Raw genomic sequence first — 19187 nt, 5'->3', positions numbered from 1 at the left:
TCGTCCATGCCGTGCCCCTTCCCAATTCCATCGCATTCATGTCACCGCGCCCGCCGCGACATCACCACTCGCGTCGTCCGTGACAGCACCCACCGTTCGCTGCGGCACAAAATTCACCTCGTCGTTTTTTATTCTTTTCTTTCGTGGTTGATGTCATAAAGACCAGCACGAGCTAGCGGAGACGGTTCCAAGTAGACAGGGGAACTTTCGTGGAAAGAGGAGAGCACGCGACGCACCAAGGTGGTAGAGAAAAATTCCAGATGGGTACACAGAGAAAGAAGCCGATCGGCTCGTCTACGGTCTACCCTAGCCGTGTGGGCAGTGCCATACGGAGTCCAGTCCAGCAGCCTCTCGATCTGCGTACGGCAGCTGCCGCTCCTCGACAACTCGGAACCACCATTAAAACCCAAAGCCGAAATGAAGTGCCCCGTTTGATTTTTTTTCGCTACGGTGCCTGAGCACGTTTTCATTAAGAAGAAAATAGTTACAGACACAATCTTGATACGGCCAAACAGAGCTTAAACGACACAAGAGCACAAAGGACTAAAAACAAAAAAACACTGAAGAAACGCACACACAAGCAAGAAAAAATACAACGACATCACAGAACAGCAGCAAGCAACACCCGAACCCAATAATCTAGCCGAAACCACATAAATGAATCTGCAAAAAGAACTACACCGCCAAAAATACGAAGATCTGCAACACAGACAAAGTGACAAAGCATCCACCCAACCAACCAATAACAACATTTGATTTGTTTCCAACGACTATCGAAATGAAAGATCATGCATCCATGAATACGGGAGTAGATCCGGATTATTTCGTGCCGTACTAGTACTACAACCGTAGATCCGGCAGTACACCTGGGTGGGATGACGCCAGAACTTCTCGCAGGGGGCTCGAATCGATCGAGGGTCTGCGTCCCTCCCTCCGTCTCTTTCTCCCGTGTCGAGGAGCAACAGTGGCCGCAGCATCCGTCCAGGCCAGCGGCGCCGGGATCCTGGCGGCACCGGTGACCCGGACACCCGCGGCCGGTCGCACGCGATGCCCGGGCCCAGCCTCGTGCGTGGTGGGGTGGGGAGCGAGCTGGACTCGGCCGCGCCACCCGATCGCGATCGCGATCGCGATCGCGGCGGGGACAAGTCAAAAGAGGCGCCACCGCGCGCTACGTGCCGGACCCCCACGGCCAGGGCGAGAGCGAGGCTCGGCTGATCGAGCTGATGATTGGGCTGCGCCGGCGAGGGTGACGCGCCTGCTAACACCTCATCATCATCAGCGCTCCTCCACTCCAGGCCTTCATTTTTTTTGTTTTCCTTTGCCTCCTACTATTATGATATTTTGACCTTTCCTCCGCCCCACAAAATATCACTTGATTTACGCCATCACTCCGCTAATGATCTCTCTCTCTCTCTCTCTCCTGTGCGCTCTTTTAAAAGCAACACCCTCTCTACCCTCCCTCTCTCATTGCCAGACCAGGCACCACACCGAGGTCGATCGACCCACCGTCTCTTTGTCTGCAAGACTGCACGCAGCCTCCGGTTTCCCGGAGAAGCCCCGAGTTCAGAGTAGCCATCGATGGAGATGATGGTTAATGCGAGGGATCAGGAGCAGCACGGGCTCGGGCTCAGCCTCAGCCTGAGCATCGCCACCGCGCACCCTGTCGAGCCGCCGCCGCAGCGAGCTATCAGCGTCGCGCCCATCTCCTCCCACCCCGCGCCGCCGATGCCGCCGCAGCCGCAGTGGTGGAGCGGCGCCGGTCTCTTCTTCTCCCCCTCCTCCGGTGAGCACTGCTATTTTAGGAGCAGACTAGGCTGCTACACATGCATGCGTCGCGGTTTATTTTTTTTCCCCCGATCTAGAGACACACCGATCGAGTGGCGTTCAAATACTGACCGAGATCGACCGGGCGTGCCTGCATGCAGGGATGGATCGATCTTTGGAGAGGAAGCAGCAGCCGGGCGCGGTGGCGGCGTGCCACGGCCACGAGATGCCGTTCCTGCGGGGCATCGACGTGAACCGGGCGCCGGCCGGGGAGGCCCGGAGGGGAAGCTGCAGCGAGGACGAGGAGCCCGCCGCGTCGTCGCCCAACAGCACGCTGTCCAGCCTCAGCGGGAAGCGGGCCGCAGCGACGAGGAGCGGGGGCGACCAGACCCCGAGGGCCGGCGGCGGAGGCGTCGGCAGCGACGACGAGGACTCTGGCGCCGGCGGCGGGTCGCGTAAGAAGCTCCGCCTGTCCAAGGACCAGGCCGCCGTCCTCGAGGAGAGCTTCAAAGAGCACAACACCCTCAACCCCGTACGTATAATAATCACTCCCGACTCCTGACCATTTTCAGAATTCCAACACCAACCAATCTTCAACCCTCGGGACATCGCAGATTATCTTAAAAAATAAAATCTGATGGTGTTTTCCTGCATCGTCTCTTTCTCAGAAGCAGAAGGCGGCGCTGGCGAAGCAGCTGAACCTGAAGCCGCGCCAGGTCGAGGTCTGGTTCCAGAACCGCAGGGCCAGGTAGTAAAGAAACAATTAAACCCATTAATTACTACGAATTAACCTGATGATTTCATCTGTTTATTATTTAATCACCCCATTGATCCGTTGCTAACCAACCGGTAATCAAATCGACCAGGACGAAGCTGAAGCAGACGGAGGTGGACTGCGAGTTCCTGAAGCGCTGCTGCGAGACGCTGACGGAGGAGAACCGGCGGCTGCAGCGGGAGGTGGCGGAGCTGCGCGCGCTCAAGCTCGTCGCGCCGCACCAGTACGCGCGCATGCCGCCGCCCACCACCCTCACCATGTGCCCCTCCTGCGAGCGCCTCGCCACCGCCGACGAGGCCGGCCGCGCCGCCCGCCCCGCGCCCACGGGGCTGCCCTGGGGCCCCGTCCCCGTGCGGCCCGTGTTCGTCGACGGCCCGGCCCGGAGGTCATGATCATCGACTCATCAAGCAGACGCGCCCCCCGAACCCCAGCAGCGGTGGAACCGCCGGTGGTTGTAGAAAAAAAAACGTTGGTGGCTGGTTTGGTTTTGGTTAGCCACTGCTAGTAGTACTCTACTAATATGGCATGAGATGTGCTTGCTAATTACAGTATTGATTAGGTTGGTTGGATTTGTCTTTATACCAGCAGTTTAGTTTTTAATTTTCGTCCTATAATCTTTGTTTTTTTGGCACTGTCTTATTTGCTCAAAATAGACAATGTCTTGCTCTTCTTTGTGTACTCATAAGTGAAGCAAATGGTTTTAGTACTTTGCAGATATACATGCTCATGTGCTTGTTTATTAACCTCTGTATCTACTTGGGTGCTATATGTACACCATCTCTTTCGAGGCAGGCATGTGAAACCTCTGTCGACGATGTCGGTTGTTGATATGTGTTCGCTTGGCTCTGATGCTTGTTCAGATTTCAAAGTCGAAGCACAATTCTTGAAGACAACTTTCAAATCCAACATACATTTCGGAATTCCGACCTCTATGCAATCATTGGATTAGTGCAATGATTATGCTCTATAAGAAAATTGTCAAGAGGGACTGTTACCCAGATGGTCTTTCTTTTCCTTGCGTCGCATTAAAGTCTGATGAAGTTTCTGATCGATGCTGATGTTGGAGTCCGATGAGGAAACCTCCCTCCATCTTTTCCTCGCCGTGTTCTTATCGTTGAAGCGTTCCTGACAAGTGACAAGTAGCATCTCCATCCAGGAAAACCGAAGGAACCCACAGGCGCGGAGCTGAAAGGCTGGTGCCATCCACCAGACCACGAGAAGCGAAGAAAAACAGGGCGGTTTTTTCTTTGGTTGCCTCTGGTCGCGGCGAACGCAGCACGGCAGGATTCACATGTGCCGCTGAACTAGCAGGCAGGCAGCCCGCAGCCGGGTGGCGCCGTCTGAAATGAGCCGGCAGGCCTACGCTTTCAGCGACGAACTTCCGGTCAGTCAAATCTCACGAGTCGAGTATATTCTCTGCCGCGTGCTACGGCGAAAAAAAAATCCTGTCGAATCTGACCGAAAAGAACGTAAGCTGGATTCAAATCTCCAGAACAGTTTTTCAAAAAGAAAAAAAAAGATCTCCAGGACGAAAAATCAATCGCAGGATCCCAGCGACAGGGGCCAGGTCGAGAAGGACGCGTGTGGAGATCCTACGGACCAAACAGATCGTGTGTGTTTTTTTCGAGAAGTAACGAAGATTAGATTAGCAATGCCACGAGCACCACTAGCTCCAGCATTAGCGCAACCGCTGCCATTAAACTATAGCTTAAGTAGGCGCAGGTGTGCGGTGTGCCTGCATGATTTGGCTACGCCCTCGTCAGCGAGGGGAGGGGGGCAACGCAATCTTGGTTAGATCCGGGCGGGCGGGCGCGCGTGCGCGCACCTTCTTCTCATCGACATCAGAACAGAGTATACTATAATAGAACTAGCAGTAGACCCTGGTGGCCTAATCTAATCCGGCACTAATCTAATCTAGCCGCTAACCACCGTTCCCCCCAGCACCCCATGTGAGCGGGGACACTGAAACAAGGCGCGCGCGCCCCCTGCAGTCTGCACACGCGTATCCGCTCACCCGCCCGGCCGCCCCCACCGCCGTGCCCTAATCATTTGCCATTGCCAGACAGAGATGCGTGCCACCGATGATGCGCCGCTAATAATGTAATGGAGTTGGAGCGAGAGAGGGGGGGGGGGGCGATGGGTGTTGACCCGGGGGAGCCCACGCGGAGGGCCTCAGCTTAACTCCGGGAGCCAGAGCTGCATGCAAGCCAAGCTACTGATGGTAGGGAGCTGGCCTGGCCTCCGGGTTCTGACCCCGGGACACCTTGCTCCCCTGCCTGCCTGCCTGCCTGCTTTTGCGGCCACTCCACTGAATCTTTTCCCGCGTTGAAGGTTTCCAAGCTGAACAGGTGGGTAATCATGGTACTTTACTAGTACTACTAGTGCAGTTGTCCTGTGACAGTCTTTTGCGGCCATGGTGTTTGCCTGCACAAAGCTCCTTATTAGAAAGGCTGCAGAGTGCTGGTTACCGCTAAATGCCTAATCATTCTGGGACCCGTCTGTATTTTTTCTTGGTTCTCCCTTTTCCTTCTCAGGCTTTTTCTGGAGCAAAGAAAAGCGTGGGCGAACACAGATCGATGAAGCCTCTAACTGGGGTGATGGGCTGATGGCACACTGCCGCTGCTGCAGCGATTGTTCAGCATAATCTACATCGTTGTTCTTTTTTTGCAGTGGGCCAAGTGGTGGCCGTGTTGTGGGCCTGTGGCTCATATCCTGATACTGGGCTCCTGCAACTACTATTACAAGTCGTGTCAGTTTAGCAAACTGGAAAGCTTCCTTACTTGTAAATTCCGTGCGCTGGTTACAATTTCTTGTCAGGAATCTTCAGTAGTCGGTTTCGACGCTTGATCACCAGTTCACCACCATCTCCGGTATCCTCCCCTCCATAGTACTATTTTGACTCAAGGAAATTCAGACTCAATTCTTCTGTCCAGAGTATACCCAGGTCCGCTGATTCAGACTAAACTGGACGAACACGGTCACAATTCCAGAGGGAAGTTGCTGCATCCAGGACATTTTGCGCAGCCCTTCTCATGTACCACCTAAGCATGCCAGTTTCTTGCAGAGTAGCAGGTTTTCTTTTGGGCAAAAGTACACCAATCTCTCACTGCACACAGAAAAACGAATGCAACGCATCACGCATGCCCTCATCTTGTATTCAAGTCAATGCAGTAAACGCTGACATATTGCTGAACCTTCAGAACATATATCTGAAAGAACCAAAGTGGCAGCCTGAACAAACTAAACACCTCCATCTTGCACTTCTTCCTTCGGAAGTCAGCGATAAAACCATGTACGATGTCACATTACAGCCTACCAATTGAAGCAATCTTGTACAAAGGATGACGAATCATCTCATACCATAATGAAAATTATCTCAACTGCTTTAGAGCCTAACAAAAATTTAGGGTATGGGTATTTGTCCGAAATTCGGACTGCATTGCTCTGTTCAGAATATTCAGTTTTAGACTAGATTGAATGAACACGGTCAAAATTCTCGACTGAAGTTGCTCGGTTCAGTGAAAGTTCAGACTAGCTTACCAGCATTGTTTAGCTAAACTTGCACTCCAGTATTGTAGGAGACCGGAGGCGCCTGCTGTTATGAGCAAGCTTGGCACAAGATCCTCTCATAAATGGAAACACTACTTGATTAGCTAAATCTACATTTTCTAGTTTCGTTTTGCAACCAAGTCGAGTTTGCAAATGCTTTGCATCGACAAAGAGAAGTATGCAGCCAATAACAGGTCAACTTATTCTGAATTTTTACAACACATGAAGTGACCCAACTGAACCTTAACTGACAAACCAACATCTCTAAGAACACATGTTTCAGGATCATTTCAGCTACTGTGATGCGAGTCATGACTCATGAGGCCCGTTTCGGGCCATCAACAGAAGAAGGATTTTCTGCGTCTTAAGGACAACGCAGTCGCTCTCTGAGCTTGTCGGAGTACACAAATCAATGACATGCATCTTGTCCATCTTCTCCACCTTCAAGGGTGTCCCATCATCACAAAGCCCCGGGCCAGAACTGCACGGCCTTCCACCGCCATGAAGCCGGCTGCCGGGGGTCTGAACTGCTGTCTTCTCCACAACGACATTGCTTTTTTCGCTGGTTTTCTGGCGTGTGCTCCTTGTGTGCGACGACGTACCCCCATCGACACAGGCCAAAGTTCGCTTCATAAGATTTTTATGCTCTTCAGTGCACCCATTCCCTGCTTCTTGATTTTCCTTTGCGGTGTCTGAATCATGTCCTGGACCTTTGACTGTCCCTTTTTCAGATTTGGCCGCTCCATCTCCAGGCTCAGTTCTAACACGTTTCTTCTTGCTGCTATTGAACTCGTCTTCATCCCAGTCAGGATCATCCTCAGAGTCATCGTCCGTGCTACCTCCATCCACTGAGCTTTCATCTCCAAACACCTCGGCAGATGTGTCTTTTGTATCCTCGGTTGGCAACTCAGAACTATCGTCTGGGAGCACGTCTTCCTCCTCTTGGCTGTCATTGTCCTCCACATTATTGACATTGTTATTTTCTACAAGAGCAGGAGTGCGATCTCTGCTGGCCTCTCCACTATTGCCTTCGAGTGCAGAGACCTCATGCATGAACTTTGAGAGAGCGATTGTCATACTTGCACAAAGCTTGCCTACTGCATTGCATAACACCTCTTTCTTCTACAGTCCAAAACATGTGCAAAAGCACAAATTCAGTTATAGAGTTCCAAGGAAATGATGCCGGATAAATCTAGCTATAAACTGACCCCAACAGACGAGGAATCACGCGAGGCAAATGGAAATTGCATCTCCTCTCGGTACTGTGCATATCCTGCGCCTTCTCCAACAGGCGACGCAAAAGCGAAGGGAAACTGCCTAGGAGAGAGACAATGCAAATATACACACACTCTCTCTCCTCAAATGCATCACGACGGCCGGGGCGAGTGCGGCGCCCGGGGCGAGCGGGGCGCGAGGCGGCCGGCGGCGCGCAGGGGGAGCAGGCGGATGGCCGGCCGCCAAGCCGCCGTGCGCGGGCCTCGCCGCCGCTGCTCCTCCGCTCTGCCACGCCATGGCCTCCGCCGCTGCTCCTGGGCAGACACTGCGGCTTCCCCAACGGCCGGCGCGCACGCGAGCTCCGCTGCAGCGGCCGAGAGGGGGAAGGGGGAGCAGAGGGCTGCCGCACCGCGCTCGGGGAGGAGCAGAGGGCCGCCGCCGCTGCCGGCGATGGAGGGAGCAGAGGAGGAGCTGGCCCTGGGCGTCCGCCGCCGCTCGCCGGTGGAGGAGGAGCAGGGGAGGCGCCGCCGCTCGCCGCCGGCCGACGGAAGAGGTGCAGGGGATCGGAGGGGCCGCACGTCGCAACGGCTCGCCGGCGGAGGAGGAGCAGGGGAGGAGTCGTGCGTCCGGGGCCGGAGCTCCAGGGCCGGCGGCCGCGAGCTCTAGGGGAGGGGCGCCGGAGCAGGGGCCCCGCGCGGCTTGGGCTCCCTGCCTTCCTCCCTCCGCCGCCTCGTCCCCTGCTCTCCCTCCTGCTCATGTCTGGCGGCGGCGGAGGAGTCGAGGCGGTGGCGGCCCGACGGCTGAGCGCGGGGCCGGCGGGAGGAGCCAAGCCGCGCAGGCCGCGGCGCGGGAGGCCGGCGGCGGAGGGGCGGGGTCGCCGGGGCGCGATGAGGACCGGCAGGTGCGCACGGAGGCGCGGCGGCCGGTGGACGAGCAGGGGGCCGGCGTGCACGGAGCAAGGGACGAGTGGGGAGGAGCTTGGAGGCGCGAGCCCGTGGGCGTGGGCGGGGTTCGGGCGCGGCCTGCTCTTGCTGCCGTGGCGAACGGGGACGCCGGCGCGGCCGCGGACCTCCGCCTCCTTCTCGCCTTCCTCGCCGCGCGCGACGGCCGCTTCGACGACGCCGGTTGAATGAAGCTGCGGATGGCGGCGTCGGGGGAAGGAAATGCAGCGCTTTGTTGGAGACGGTGCTGTGCGAAGGAGAGGCAAAACACTGTAGACGAAAGGCAATCGTCGATTTGCATCTAAAAAATGCAAGTTCTTGTTGGACTCATGTTACCTGTGCACTGTACCCGGCCGCGACATTTGCTGACACAAAATCTGCTATTTCTGGGGCGCCTCCAAGGATGGCAGACGCCCTTGATGCACCCTTAGGCCGTGTTTGGTTGTAGGGTGAAAGATTTTTCACCCTACTTTGACCACTGATTACGAGTATTAAATAAAGTCTAATTACAAAACCACCTCCACAACCTCCCGTGTAAATCGCGAGACGAATCTAATGAGGCCTTTGACCGCATGATTAGAGGATAGTACTGTAGCATTATTGTAGCAAATCATCAATTAATTACCGACATTAGATTTGTCTCAAAAAATTACACCCATCCCTGAAAAGGTTTTGCAAATAGACTTCATTTAGTACTCCATGCATGCGAGATTCTCTTCTCGAAAAACGTGCACGAAAATAACCAAACACAGCCTTAGATTTAATGTTATCAGGAGCCTTCTTTTTCAACTGCATGCAATGTTGGAAGCAAATACAGAGTAGGATCATAAGTTCCTAAGAGATAGAAGTACGCTTCCCTTTCAGACGAAGAGTGGTACAGTCGTACAGAAAAAACTTACAAGGCATTTTCCGAAAGAGCCATTGTCCTTCATGTCCATCTCAATGACTTTGTTAACAAGCTCCTTGTTCCATGCTGAAATCCTTGGTGTTCCATCGGGAATTTGTATGTCACGGGTATCAAGTGAATCTAGATACAGAATGTACAGCAAAATTGGTAAAGCTATATCAGAGAGGATAAATGTTATTTTTTCCTCCAAGCTACTGATGCAAAGAGTGCTCACCACAAGGTAGAAAAGGCAGCCCGGCACACTGTTCTTCCTGCCATATGCGCTTATAGACTTCCTGAGCTGCTCCACAACAAACTTGCACCAATTCAGCTCCCTGTCCCTGATCAACCCAATGTCCACCAATGCCGGGAAGCAACGGGGGCTGATTCTTAGACCAGTGGTCGGGCAAAGGAAGCCTGAGATCACAAGCACCATGAACGTCCGGAGGAAATGCTCGTCTGCGGGCTTCATGTGCTTGAGGGAATTTTCTAGGCTTTTGATGGTTGGCGAGTAGCTGTCTGTAACACCGAGCTTGTCGAACATGAAGGCGATGGCCTTGTCGTCCAAGCAGTACTTGACATCACCCCCGCCGTTCGGGATGCCCAGCACTCTATGCACGCTGTCGCAGGTGACCGGAATCCTTCCCCGACCCTTGATCAACAGCTCACAGTAGTCGGTGTCGAATCGCCGGAGGAGCCAACCGCAGAACCCCCAAGGGAATGTCGGGCAGCTGATTTTCAGGAGGCCTCCAAAGCCTGCATCCTCTATCATCTTGCGCTGTTCCGGGGTAAGGTGAGGGTACAGCCTCACGATCCTGATGGGTGATGCACGGTGCCGTGGCTCCTGAAGAACACAAACATAGTGCATGCTGATGTGTCACCGAACTCACCTACAACTGACAAGAAAAGAGAAATTTTGTGCAGGTAGTTGGGAGAAGGCAGGTGCGTATTTTTTTATCACCTTGTCGGCCTGTGCATTGCTGTTGTTGCTCCGTGCCCCTGATTTTCTTGACCTGCATTTCCTTCTTAAACCAGCCCTGCCCATCTGTTTCTCCTCCTCTTCAGAACTGTGATCGCAGCAACAAGTAATCTGAAATCCGCTTGTTACAACTTGTGCCGGAGCCCAAGTGCCAAACCCATAGAAATGAAGCTCTAACTATTCTACCCAGACAAGGATCGATCTCGATCCATGTGACGTTGAAAGATGAAAGAATAAGAAAGATTCAGTCACCTTAATGCTCAGCTCTGATGGTGGGTTCCCAGGGCCTGATCCCTTCTGTTGCTTCTTCCTCGTCAAACAAAATTTCCCTGGATGCAAAGTTGCAAACACACAAACTGAGATGCCGACATGCCGTCCCTACATATGCAGCTTCAAGCACATCAATACCCCAACTTTCCATGAGAAAACCATCACAGAATGCTTTTCTTTTATCAAATTAGTAGGCAGCGAAAGCATATCGGAATCCTACAGGGAAGTCTTTGAGGCGAAATGCTACAGGGGAGGATGGCGCCGGCGAAGATCGGAGAGATTGAGGACCTCCAGGTGCCGATGAACTGAGTCACTGATGGGAGATGAGCGAGGGAAGGGGATGGCCACATCACCACTTGGCAGTGCAAGGCGTGTACAAGCAGCCCGTGTCCCATCGGACCTGGTGAACCGGGGCCACGTCCCGGACAGTCCTCACGCATCTCGACGTCCTGCGGGCCCCACCACTGAAGAATCTTGTCTCACCGCTAATTCCTGTCCCACACAGTGGTAATCCGTCGATGCATAGGTAGCCACCATGGGGCCGTTTAGTTTAAGTGCCGTTTGACCACTAATTAGAAGTATTAAATATAAATTAATTATAAAATTAATTATACAGATGGACGGGAAATCGCAAGACCAATCTATTAAAGTTAATTAATCTGTTATTAGAGGTTGGTTACTATAGCACAACATTGTCTAATCATTGCATAATTAAGTTTATTAGATTCGTCTCGCGATTTCATTCAGGGGTTATGGAATGAGTTTTGTCAGTTATTCACATTTAATATTTCAAATTAGTAGTCAAATATTATAAGTTACTAGCAAGTGAGAATTTTCAAGAACTAAACATGCTCTTCAAAATTCCATACTCGTTGGGCGAGTAATCGCCGGTGTCGGCGAGGTGATGGCCGCGGCGGCGATCCGACCGATGGGCAAGCAAGGAGGCGATGGACCCGGCGAATCTTTGTTTTTTCCCCAACCGTCTTGCTGGTCGGTCCTCTACCCCTTCAGCCCATAGGAGTTCCGGCCCAACCAGGCGTAAAGGCCTCCCTGGGCCCAATCGCAGAAAATCAAATCGTGCAGTGAGCCAGTGAGTGAGTTCGGTCTGACCTTGATAACAGGCAAACAAAATCCAAAGAAATGACAAGCCTATTATCACGGTAAAATAAGCATAGGTAAAATAAGCTTGGTTGCTAAAATATATTGGGTCCGTTTGGTTGGATGCTAGTAAAATATTGGCATGCTAATATGTTTGACAATTTTTTTACCAAAATTTTAGTAAATTTAGAATAGCATTTGGCTAGCTGGACTGCTTTTTTAGCCTTCAACCAAATCAGTGCCAAAATTTATGGACTTGCTCATATTTTGACATGCCAACATTTTAAAAGCCAACCAATCAAACTCTATATTCCCCTTTCAAAAAAAAGTACTCCATATATGTTATGTACCATGTAGTGGCAAACAGGACCTTCCGACATCAAAATAAAAAAAACAGTAATGTCGAGTATAAGGTTGCGCCTCCGTTGCCCTGCAGAAAGACGATGGGTTCTGGGTTCTCTGATGGGGTGAATCTGACCCGTCCCATCAGCTGATGCAGTGGCGTCGACTGAATTTTCCAACTTTAGGTTGTGTTTAGATCCCTAGAAAACGGGTAGAAAAAGTCGCATCGGGGGCACTGTAGCACACTGTAGCACATTTCGTTTGTTTATGGTAAATATTGTCTTACCATGACCTAACTAGGCTCAAAAGATTCGTCTCGCAACGTACATCAAAACTATGCAATTAGTTTTTTTAATTACCTACATTTAGTACTCAATGCATGGGTCGTTTGTTATATTTAATGTTTCGATGTGATTTCGATGTGATAGAAAGTTTGGAGTTTTTGTGGGATCTAAACACATCCTTTCTGCCCCCTGTTAGATTTATCCCACCATCAGATCGCTCGCGTTGATCGGACGCCATCATCTACTCCGGCGCAACGGCAACCACACTGCCGTCCCCCGGCTCATGGTCCCGCGTAAGAACTAGGCAAACTGAACTCCTGCCGTGCTCTCCCCTTGGAATCGCACTGAACTAGTAGTAGCCTCGCATTTCTTTGAGCAAGAAGATCACTACTCTTAGCGCCCGAACCTGTGCTCGTGACAACTGACACGGACTGATTCTCTGCTTAAGAGACTAATCCCCAACCCCAAGCTGTTTGTTTAAGCCGATGGGATAAGCTTCTGCCGGCTCCAATCGTGCCCGTTTGCTTTAGCTTTTGGCAGTTTATTAGTGAGCTGCATGCTTCATCATTAGCTGCGTGCTTACGCTTTAGGTTCAGGATTCGCTGACCGCCGAAGGACGTGGCGCACATCTGATTCCGATGCGATAAGAGGCTCAAAAGTTCGCAGCCTTAATTAAAAAAAACCCGGGCCACTAGAAACTTTCAGCAGCAAGGGATTTTGTTTAGTGAGCTGAAATCTCAGTGTGTTCCCCGGAGTTCAGTAGCAGGGCGACGCTCCGCTGACAGAACTGAATCCAATTCGCAGATGGATAAAAAGGAGTCGCACTTGTTCAACGACGATCAGCCACAGGTGCATGAACTACAAGGTGAAAGCAAGCAAACTAGAATCTCGGTTTCTCCTGTAAACATCCACTAAAATTTCGTTGAACCGTCAAGGTCGGCGTGCGTGAGGTTTGGGCAAACGAGCATGACTCTGGGGTTTCAGAGTCGAGACCAGGTGAAAGGAGGAGACCGACCCGACGCCCCGACCCCGGCGAAAGGAGGAAAGCATGGGCACATCCCATTCCCCGTGCTCGCCTCGGCGAGATCAACGGGGGAGCAAAAGTGTGGCGAGGAGCCGGGGGGTTTCTGACCGGCGGCGTCCATCCACACGCGCGAGCGCGATCCCCACATGGCGCGGCATGAGCGAGAGATACAGAGCACTCTCTGTAGCTAGCTTACGGGAGCCAAAAGCAGGCGGGGGAATCCCGAATCCACGTCGCGCCGTATCGTACACTCTATATGCGACCGCTCCGATCTGGAGCCGCGTCCTCCTCGCGTGGTGCATATGCAGATCCGCCGCGCGCTGTTCCCACTTCCCAGTGTGGCTGCTCAGTTTTACCGATGGTGTGGTCGCTACGAGCGCAGTGGCCAGCCATAGCACCGGTGTGCTGCTGTGCGTGCGTGCATGCCCTTTTCGCCTTTTTTTTTGTTAAGAAAAAATATGCACGGTGACTTGTGGAGTGCCAAATTAGCTTGATCAACCCATGCGTTTCGGAATGCTCGCTCTGGATCTGTTCTCCGTTGATCGGCTGGAGCTTTAGAAAAAAAACATAATCCACAATCCAAACCAGGCCTCAATTTGGTCGGAATGGAAGGGAAATGGTTCCAAGCGAACTCTGCCACCTGGTCTGTTCCCTCAGCCGTCGTGGTCTGCTTTTGAGTTGTGCAAGCCCATCGTCAGAGATTCATCATCGGCATCCAGCAGGATAAACACATGGATGTGGGTGGTACCACCCAACCACTGGACCATGCCTTTACCATCTACCACAGCCACTTCTTCGTTCGCGTAACATCCACGAACAATTTTGAATGGCAGCGCCGGTGGATAGATGCTCGTGGAGGCATGGCATCGGAATTCAGAAGACGACGACAGCCGCTTCACCATCACGCTAGAAAATCCACGCATGCGCATGCAGCTCCGGGTCCTCCTAGTCCTACCTCGGAGGGTCTATATCTATCCCCCTTTTCTCCCCGCCTTCAAATTCCTCCCTTCCCCGCTAAGCGATTCTCCTCCTTCCTCCTCCGACTTCCACCACCGTCTCAAACCGCCACCGGAACAAGCAAGAAAGATACCACGACCACCTCGATCGATCGCCGGGTTCGATCCACACTGTGACAAGGGCATAAGTGCGCAGCATCAGAGAGAGAGAGAGAGAAGATAAAGGGGAGCTCAACTTTATTTGGGGCGAGGGAGCAGAGCATCGACCGCCACACCGCCGCGACGGCGAGCAGGGGAGTAAAGCGAAGCGATCGCGGCGGCATAGAGAAAAGCTTAAAAGAGGTGGTCGTCACGTTGGGCGCCTCTCTCTCTCCTTCCCCACCTTTTTTCCCCTCTTGAGATCGATGGCAGCGCAGCAGCAGGCCGCAGCCGCCGCGTCGGTGCTGCAGAGCCTCCCGTTCAGGGCGGCATTGCTCGCGCTCTGCGTCGCGCTGCTGCCGCTCCTCCCCGCGGCGCCCGAGGCCGGGGCGGGGGGAGCCGGCCAGGCGTTCCTCGCCAAGGCGTGCGAGCTGCTGCACCTGCTGTTCGTTGGGATCGCCGTCTCGTACGGCCTCTTCAGCCGCAAGAACAGCGCCGACGATGGGCGCGCCGGTGCCGCCGCCGCGGAGAAGGACGCCGCCGCGGGACCGGAGCCGGCCAAGGCGGACGCGCGGTACGCGTGGCGGATGTTCAGGGACTCGATCGCGCCGTTCGACGACGAGGAGGACGAGGAGGTGCTGCCGGAAAGTCCACCCGGTGGCAGGGAGAAGATGAGGTCTTGGAGCGCGCTGCACCGGCCCGAGGAGCCCGTGGTCGTCGTGTCCAACGGCGGCGGCGGGCGGAATGGGCACGCCGCGGACGCGCAGGCGCCGCTGTCGCTGCCCGTCCGGACGCTGAAGCCGCAGTCGGCGCAGGACGCCAGCGCGGGCGGTGGCGAGACGCCGCGCGCGCGGCCGCGCCGGGGCTCTCAGGACCCCTCGACCGGCGGCGCCCGCGACGAGACCGTGCTACCTTCGCCGATCCCGTGGCGGTCGCGGTCCGGGAGGCTCGACGCCGGGCGGCCCGCGTCGCCGAGCCCCTCGCCGTCTCCCAAGAGGCTCTCCCCGGCGTCGTCCATGGCTAGAGAAACGCTGGCCAAGGCCAGCGAGGAGGACTACTACGCCAAGCGGAGGAGCCCGTACAGGTCCTCGTCCATCTCCTCGCCACCGCCGGCACCACCTCCGCCTCCGCCCCCGTTCCTTGTCCACGGCTACCACCCGGCGGTCGAACGCCGGACGGCGGTGGGGAAAAGCTTCAAGGAGGAGCTGCAGCACCACAGCATGAGAGGCCGAGGGGAAGACCATTATTCGCCCAACACGGGAATCTTCAGCTCCTCTGCTCACAGCGGCAACAACTCCTCGGCGGCAAAGCCAAGAAACTCTTTCGACGGCGGCGGCAACTCGTCGTCGGCTTCAGTTGTTAAGTCGGTGAGAACGGTCAGGGCAAGGGAGCCCGCAGGCTTCAAGGCCAAAGCCAGGAACTGCCTGACGACGCCGGCGATGGCCGTGACGCAGTGGGCGTGCACGGATTGGAGGAGTCGTATGGTTACAGAGACTACCAGTCCATTCCCAGGTTCCAGTACGAGAGGTCAGTGAGCGATCCTATCTTGGGTGGGGTGGCCGTCTCCTCGGACGACACCGAGAGCAGCGACGACGACGATGTCGGCGCGTACTCGACGAGGACCAACTCGCCGAGGGAGTCGACGCCGGAAGTAGACGAGAACGAGGTGGACAAGAAGGCGGAGGAATTCATCGCCAGGTTCAGGGAGCAGATCAGGCGGCAGAGAATCGAGTCCATAAAGAAGTCCGCGGGGCCGCGGGGCGTCAAGCACCACGCCAAGTAGGTGATCATCCAGATTTCAGAGATGGTCGACTGTTTTCGTTTTAGTTAGGCTCTTCCCACCCCCATAAACCCCTAAACGCAAAAAAAAAACGTCACATCGAATATTTCGACACATATATGGAGTACTAAATGAAGTCTATTTACAAAACTTTTTGGATGGATGGATTGTAAATCGCAAGACGAATCTAATGAGCCTACTTAATCTATGATTTGCAATAGTGATGCTACAGTAACCATCCACTAATTATGGATTAATTCTAGATTAATTAGCACCATTAGATTCGTCTTGCGATTTACAACTCATCTGTGCAAAAAGTTTTATAAACAGACTTCATTTAGTACTTCAAATTAGAAAGATTCTTTCGAATTTTTTTTGCATTTCAACTAAACAGGGCCTTATTATCTAGCTGGATCATCCAGATTTCAGAGAAAAAAAGGATGCTGCATATGATAGTTGCCTGGAACCACTTGTAAACAACATTCATGTAGGCAGGGGTGGAGGGCCTGTTCTGGCCCGGTATGGCGCGCGCCATACCTAAAGCCCAGGGGCGGAGGAGCTGGTGGTGGCGGCGCATCCATGGCTGGCTCAAGAGAAGCCGCCCCCGAAGCAGCGAGAGGCGGAAGCGCGGACGGAGCACGGCGCGGCGAGGGCGGAGCATGGTGCGGGCGAGGGTGGAGCACGGTGCGGCGAGGACGGAGCATGGTGCGGGCGAGGGTGGAGCACGATGCGGCGAGGGCGGAGCATGGTGCGGGCGAGGGTGGAGCACGGCGCGGCGAGGACGGACCGTGGGCGAGGGCGAGGGAAGAGCACGGCGTGTCGGGGGCGGACCGCGGCTCGGCGAGGGAGCGGGCTGGAGGGAGGGCCTCCTCTCGCCGGCGTCGCCCCTCGTCCCTGCCCCGGCACCCCCCCGGCTGCTCAGCTCCCATCCCCCGGCTGTCGCGTGGGGCTGCTGCGGCGGTGGGCGGCGGCGGCGCGGGGCCTTCCGTTGCCGGATACCTCGCGGCCCCTTCCTCCGCCGGCGAGCGCGGTGCTAGATCCCGTCAGTGGTGCGGCGCGGCGGTGAACTCGAGCGCCAGGGAGCTCCGCCGCGATGCGTCGAGCGCCATCAAGCTCCGTCTCTCTCTCTCTCCGGGCTCCGGCGGCGGCCGCCGGTCGAGGTAGCAGGGTCAACGCCGGCGACGGGGCAGCGGGAAGCGGTGGTGGTGGAGGTGGAGCGGGTCTGCACAATTCGAGCGCGAAGAAGACGAGCACCGCAGTGGCGCGGGGTGGCAGCGGTGGCCGGCGCGGGCGCGGGGGACCAACGGCTGGAGGCGAGGTGTGACCGGCAACACGCCGCCACACCTAAATTTTTTGTCGTCCTCCGCCACTGCATGTAGGTGATGAATGGAGGTGTTGTTCATGCAAGTCATGATCGTATTTTTTTTGGCCAAGAGATCGATCGGCTTCTGCAATCAATCTCTTGGTGGCTGGCTGATCAGGCATTTGTTTTGCCTCAAGCGACCACTAGCTTAGGCTGCGTTTAGTTGGTGAAATTTTTTGGATTTGGATACTATAGCATTTTTGTTGTTATTTGGCAATTAATATCCAATTATGGACTAATTAGACTTAAAAGATTCATCACATCATTTACAGTCGAACTGTGCAATTAATTATTTTTTCAACTGCATTTAATGCTCCATACATGTGTCCGAAGATTCGATGTGATGAGTACTATAGGAAAAAATTTGGCAACTAAACAGGGCCTTAGTCGGCTTATTTTGCTACTGATTGGTAGTAACAATAGAATATACCATCTCAAAATAGCTGCTGATCTAGCTGTCAGTATGTCACCTCATGCGCTTTCACAGGCTAGCTTACGAGTTACGATAATACTAGATGCCATTCTTTTTGGTACATCAATCAACTTTTATCAGTACAAACTCAAATATATAACCAAATCATTTTTATTAGATTCAATTAGTACATTGTTGGTAATTCAGCTATTCAAATGCTGTCGGTTTTACCAGGTCGATATCACTGTTTTTTTACTGTGTGGTGAGTTTTGGTCAGGATCTGGTCCAAATAGATTTATTAATAAAATATATAGGTTTTCATTTATAAATAATACAAACAAACTTAAAAGTTGAATTTGAATTAGATCCCACTAGCCTATCAACCCGTGCTCCCGCACGGACTAATTAGAGTTATTTTAAGAATAAATCATACAATTAATTATCTCGCACATTCTTATCTATTGAATATTCTAACACATACTATAAAATATATATTTATCATAATATAGTTGCTCTCATCTATTGAATATTCTAACACATACTATAAAATATATTTATCATAATATAGTTGTAATAGATTTTATTTTGCACCACACCTCCACGTGTGTTTGATATATATATTTAATTAAACTATTTATTTATGAATTAGTGTTCTTATTTCTTTCATCGTACATGAATACACAGTGACACTTATCATGGGTAGTATTTATATATATATAATAATATAATAATGATAGAAATAGTAATTTAAAATTTTATTATATAATTTAATATTTTTTATAATTATATAATTTAGATTTAGATTTTGGGGTTACTTTAAATTATAACAATGACATAATTGGATAATTTATATACAAATTTAGGGGGCGTTTTGCATTTTTGTTTTAGTGGCATAGGTGGGTAATTTACACGAATATTAGGGGGTTACTTTAGATTTTTTTATATAATGACAGAGATGGGTAATTTATTAGAAAAGATAACGGATCCAATGACTATTATAATTACATTAGTCAGATGGATGGCCAGATGTTTCTGATTTTTGTGAGAATTTATAAAACTTCTCAATTTTTTTAGAGTGTCCACCTAGGATTCTAGGTGCCTTCACGTGAAGACTTTAAAGTAGCCTCCAATTAGTAATAGTAAGATAAGATGCGATGACGCTGGCAACATAGCTGCAAATCTGTCTGTGATCCATCGCTAAGTGAAAATTCGATATTTGATATCGAATTCACGCGTCTCACTGCAATGTCTAACCGTCGGCAGCTGACGACCTGTTATTTGATTTGCCGAGTTATTAGTTTCAGTTGTTCAGGTTCAATAGATGCTTACGCCTATGAGTTTACGACGCTGTGGTCTCCGAAGGTAGAAGACGTGCAATGTCCTTTTTTTTTTGAAGGAGAAGACGTACAAT

At 52.5% G+C, this 19187-nt stretch overlaps 2 protein-coding genes and 1 pseudogene across 6 annotated transcripts; 2 read left to right on the top strand and 1 right to left on the bottom strand.

The window, feature by feature from the left end:
• The first annotated feature begins 1400 nt into the window (after window positions 1-1400).
• On the top strand, window positions 1401-3282 carry LOC120688179 (homeobox-leucine zipper protein HOX1-like). Its single transcript, XM_039970356.1, has 4 exons — window positions 1401-1783; window positions 1926-2296; window positions 2433-2512; window positions 2631-3282. Exons 1-4 carry the CDS (start codon window positions 1579-1581, stop codon window positions 2929-2931), a joined length of 957 nt encoding a protein of 318 aa, XP_039826290.1. The 5' UTR covers window positions 1401-1578; the 3' UTR covers window positions 2932-3282.
• Window positions 3283-6265: 2983 nt separating this feature from the next.
• LOC120688177 lies at window positions 6266-10755 on the bottom strand. Of its 5 annotated transcripts, none has more exons than XM_039970351.1 (6): window positions 10600-10755; window positions 10362-10438; window positions 10092-10220; window positions 9366-9974; window positions 9144-9284; window positions 6266-7210 (listed from the first exon to the last, which is right to left on the bottom strand). In XM_039970351.1, exons 1-6 carry the CDS (start codon window positions 10727-10729, stop codon window positions 6398-6400), a joined length of 1899 nt encoding a protein of 632 aa, XP_039826285.1. In that variant the 5' UTR covers window positions 10730-10755; the 3' UTR covers window positions 6266-6397. The 5 variants fall into 5 exon arrangements, with proteins under 5 accessions (XP_039826285.1, XP_039826288.1, XP_039826286.1 ...); XM_039970354.1 differs by having other exon boundaries at window positions 10362-10487; window positions 10600-10735; XM_039970352.1 differs by having other exon boundaries at window positions 10092-10197; window positions 10362-10487; window positions 10600-10735.
• A 3356-nt stretch (window positions 10756-14111) lies between these two features.
• LOC120688176 lies at window positions 14112-16493 on the top strand (annotated as a pseudogene).
• The last annotated feature ends 2694 nt before the right edge of the window (window positions 16494-19187 follow it).

The sequence above is a fragment of the Panicum virgatum genome, chromosome 9N, assembly GCF_016808335.1.
Source record: "Panicum virgatum strain AP13 chromosome 9N, P.virgatum_v5, whole genome shotgun sequence".
Classification (NCBI taxonomy): Eukaryota; Viridiplantae; Streptophyta; class Magnoliopsida; order Poales; family Poaceae; genus Panicum; species Panicum virgatum.
Note: the sequence above shows the minus strand (reverse complement) of the source record. Positions and strands in the feature narration are given on the sequence as shown.

Excerpts from the sequence above, each read along its gene's own strand:
- LOC120688177 (XM_039970351.1), bottom strand. The coding sequence starts at position 10,729 with ATGTGGCCATCCCCTTCCCTCGCTCATCTCCCATCAGTGACTCAGTTC. Across the intron at positions 10,439-10,599 it reads TTCGCCTCAAAGACTTCCCT|GGAAATTTTGTTTGACGAGG; the intron begins GTAGGATTCCGA and ends CTTTGCATCCAG. Across the intron at positions 7,211-9,143 it reads GCTCTTTCGGAAAATGCCTT|AAGAAAGAGGTGTTATGCAA; the intron begins GTAAGTTTTTTC and ends TTTGGACTGTAG.
- LOC120688179 (XM_039970356.1), top strand. The coding sequence starts at position 1,579 with ATGGAGATGATGGTTAATGCGAGGGATCAGGAGCAGCACGGGCTCGGG. Across the intron at positions 1,784-1,925 it reads CTTCTTCTCCCCCTCCTCCG|GGATGGATCGATCTTTGGAG; the intron begins GTGAGCACTGCT and ends GCCTGCATGCAG. Across the intron at positions 2,297-2,432 it reads AGCACAACACCCTCAACCCC|AAGCAGAAGGCGGCGCTGGC; the intron begins GTACGTATAATA and ends TCTCTTTCTCAG.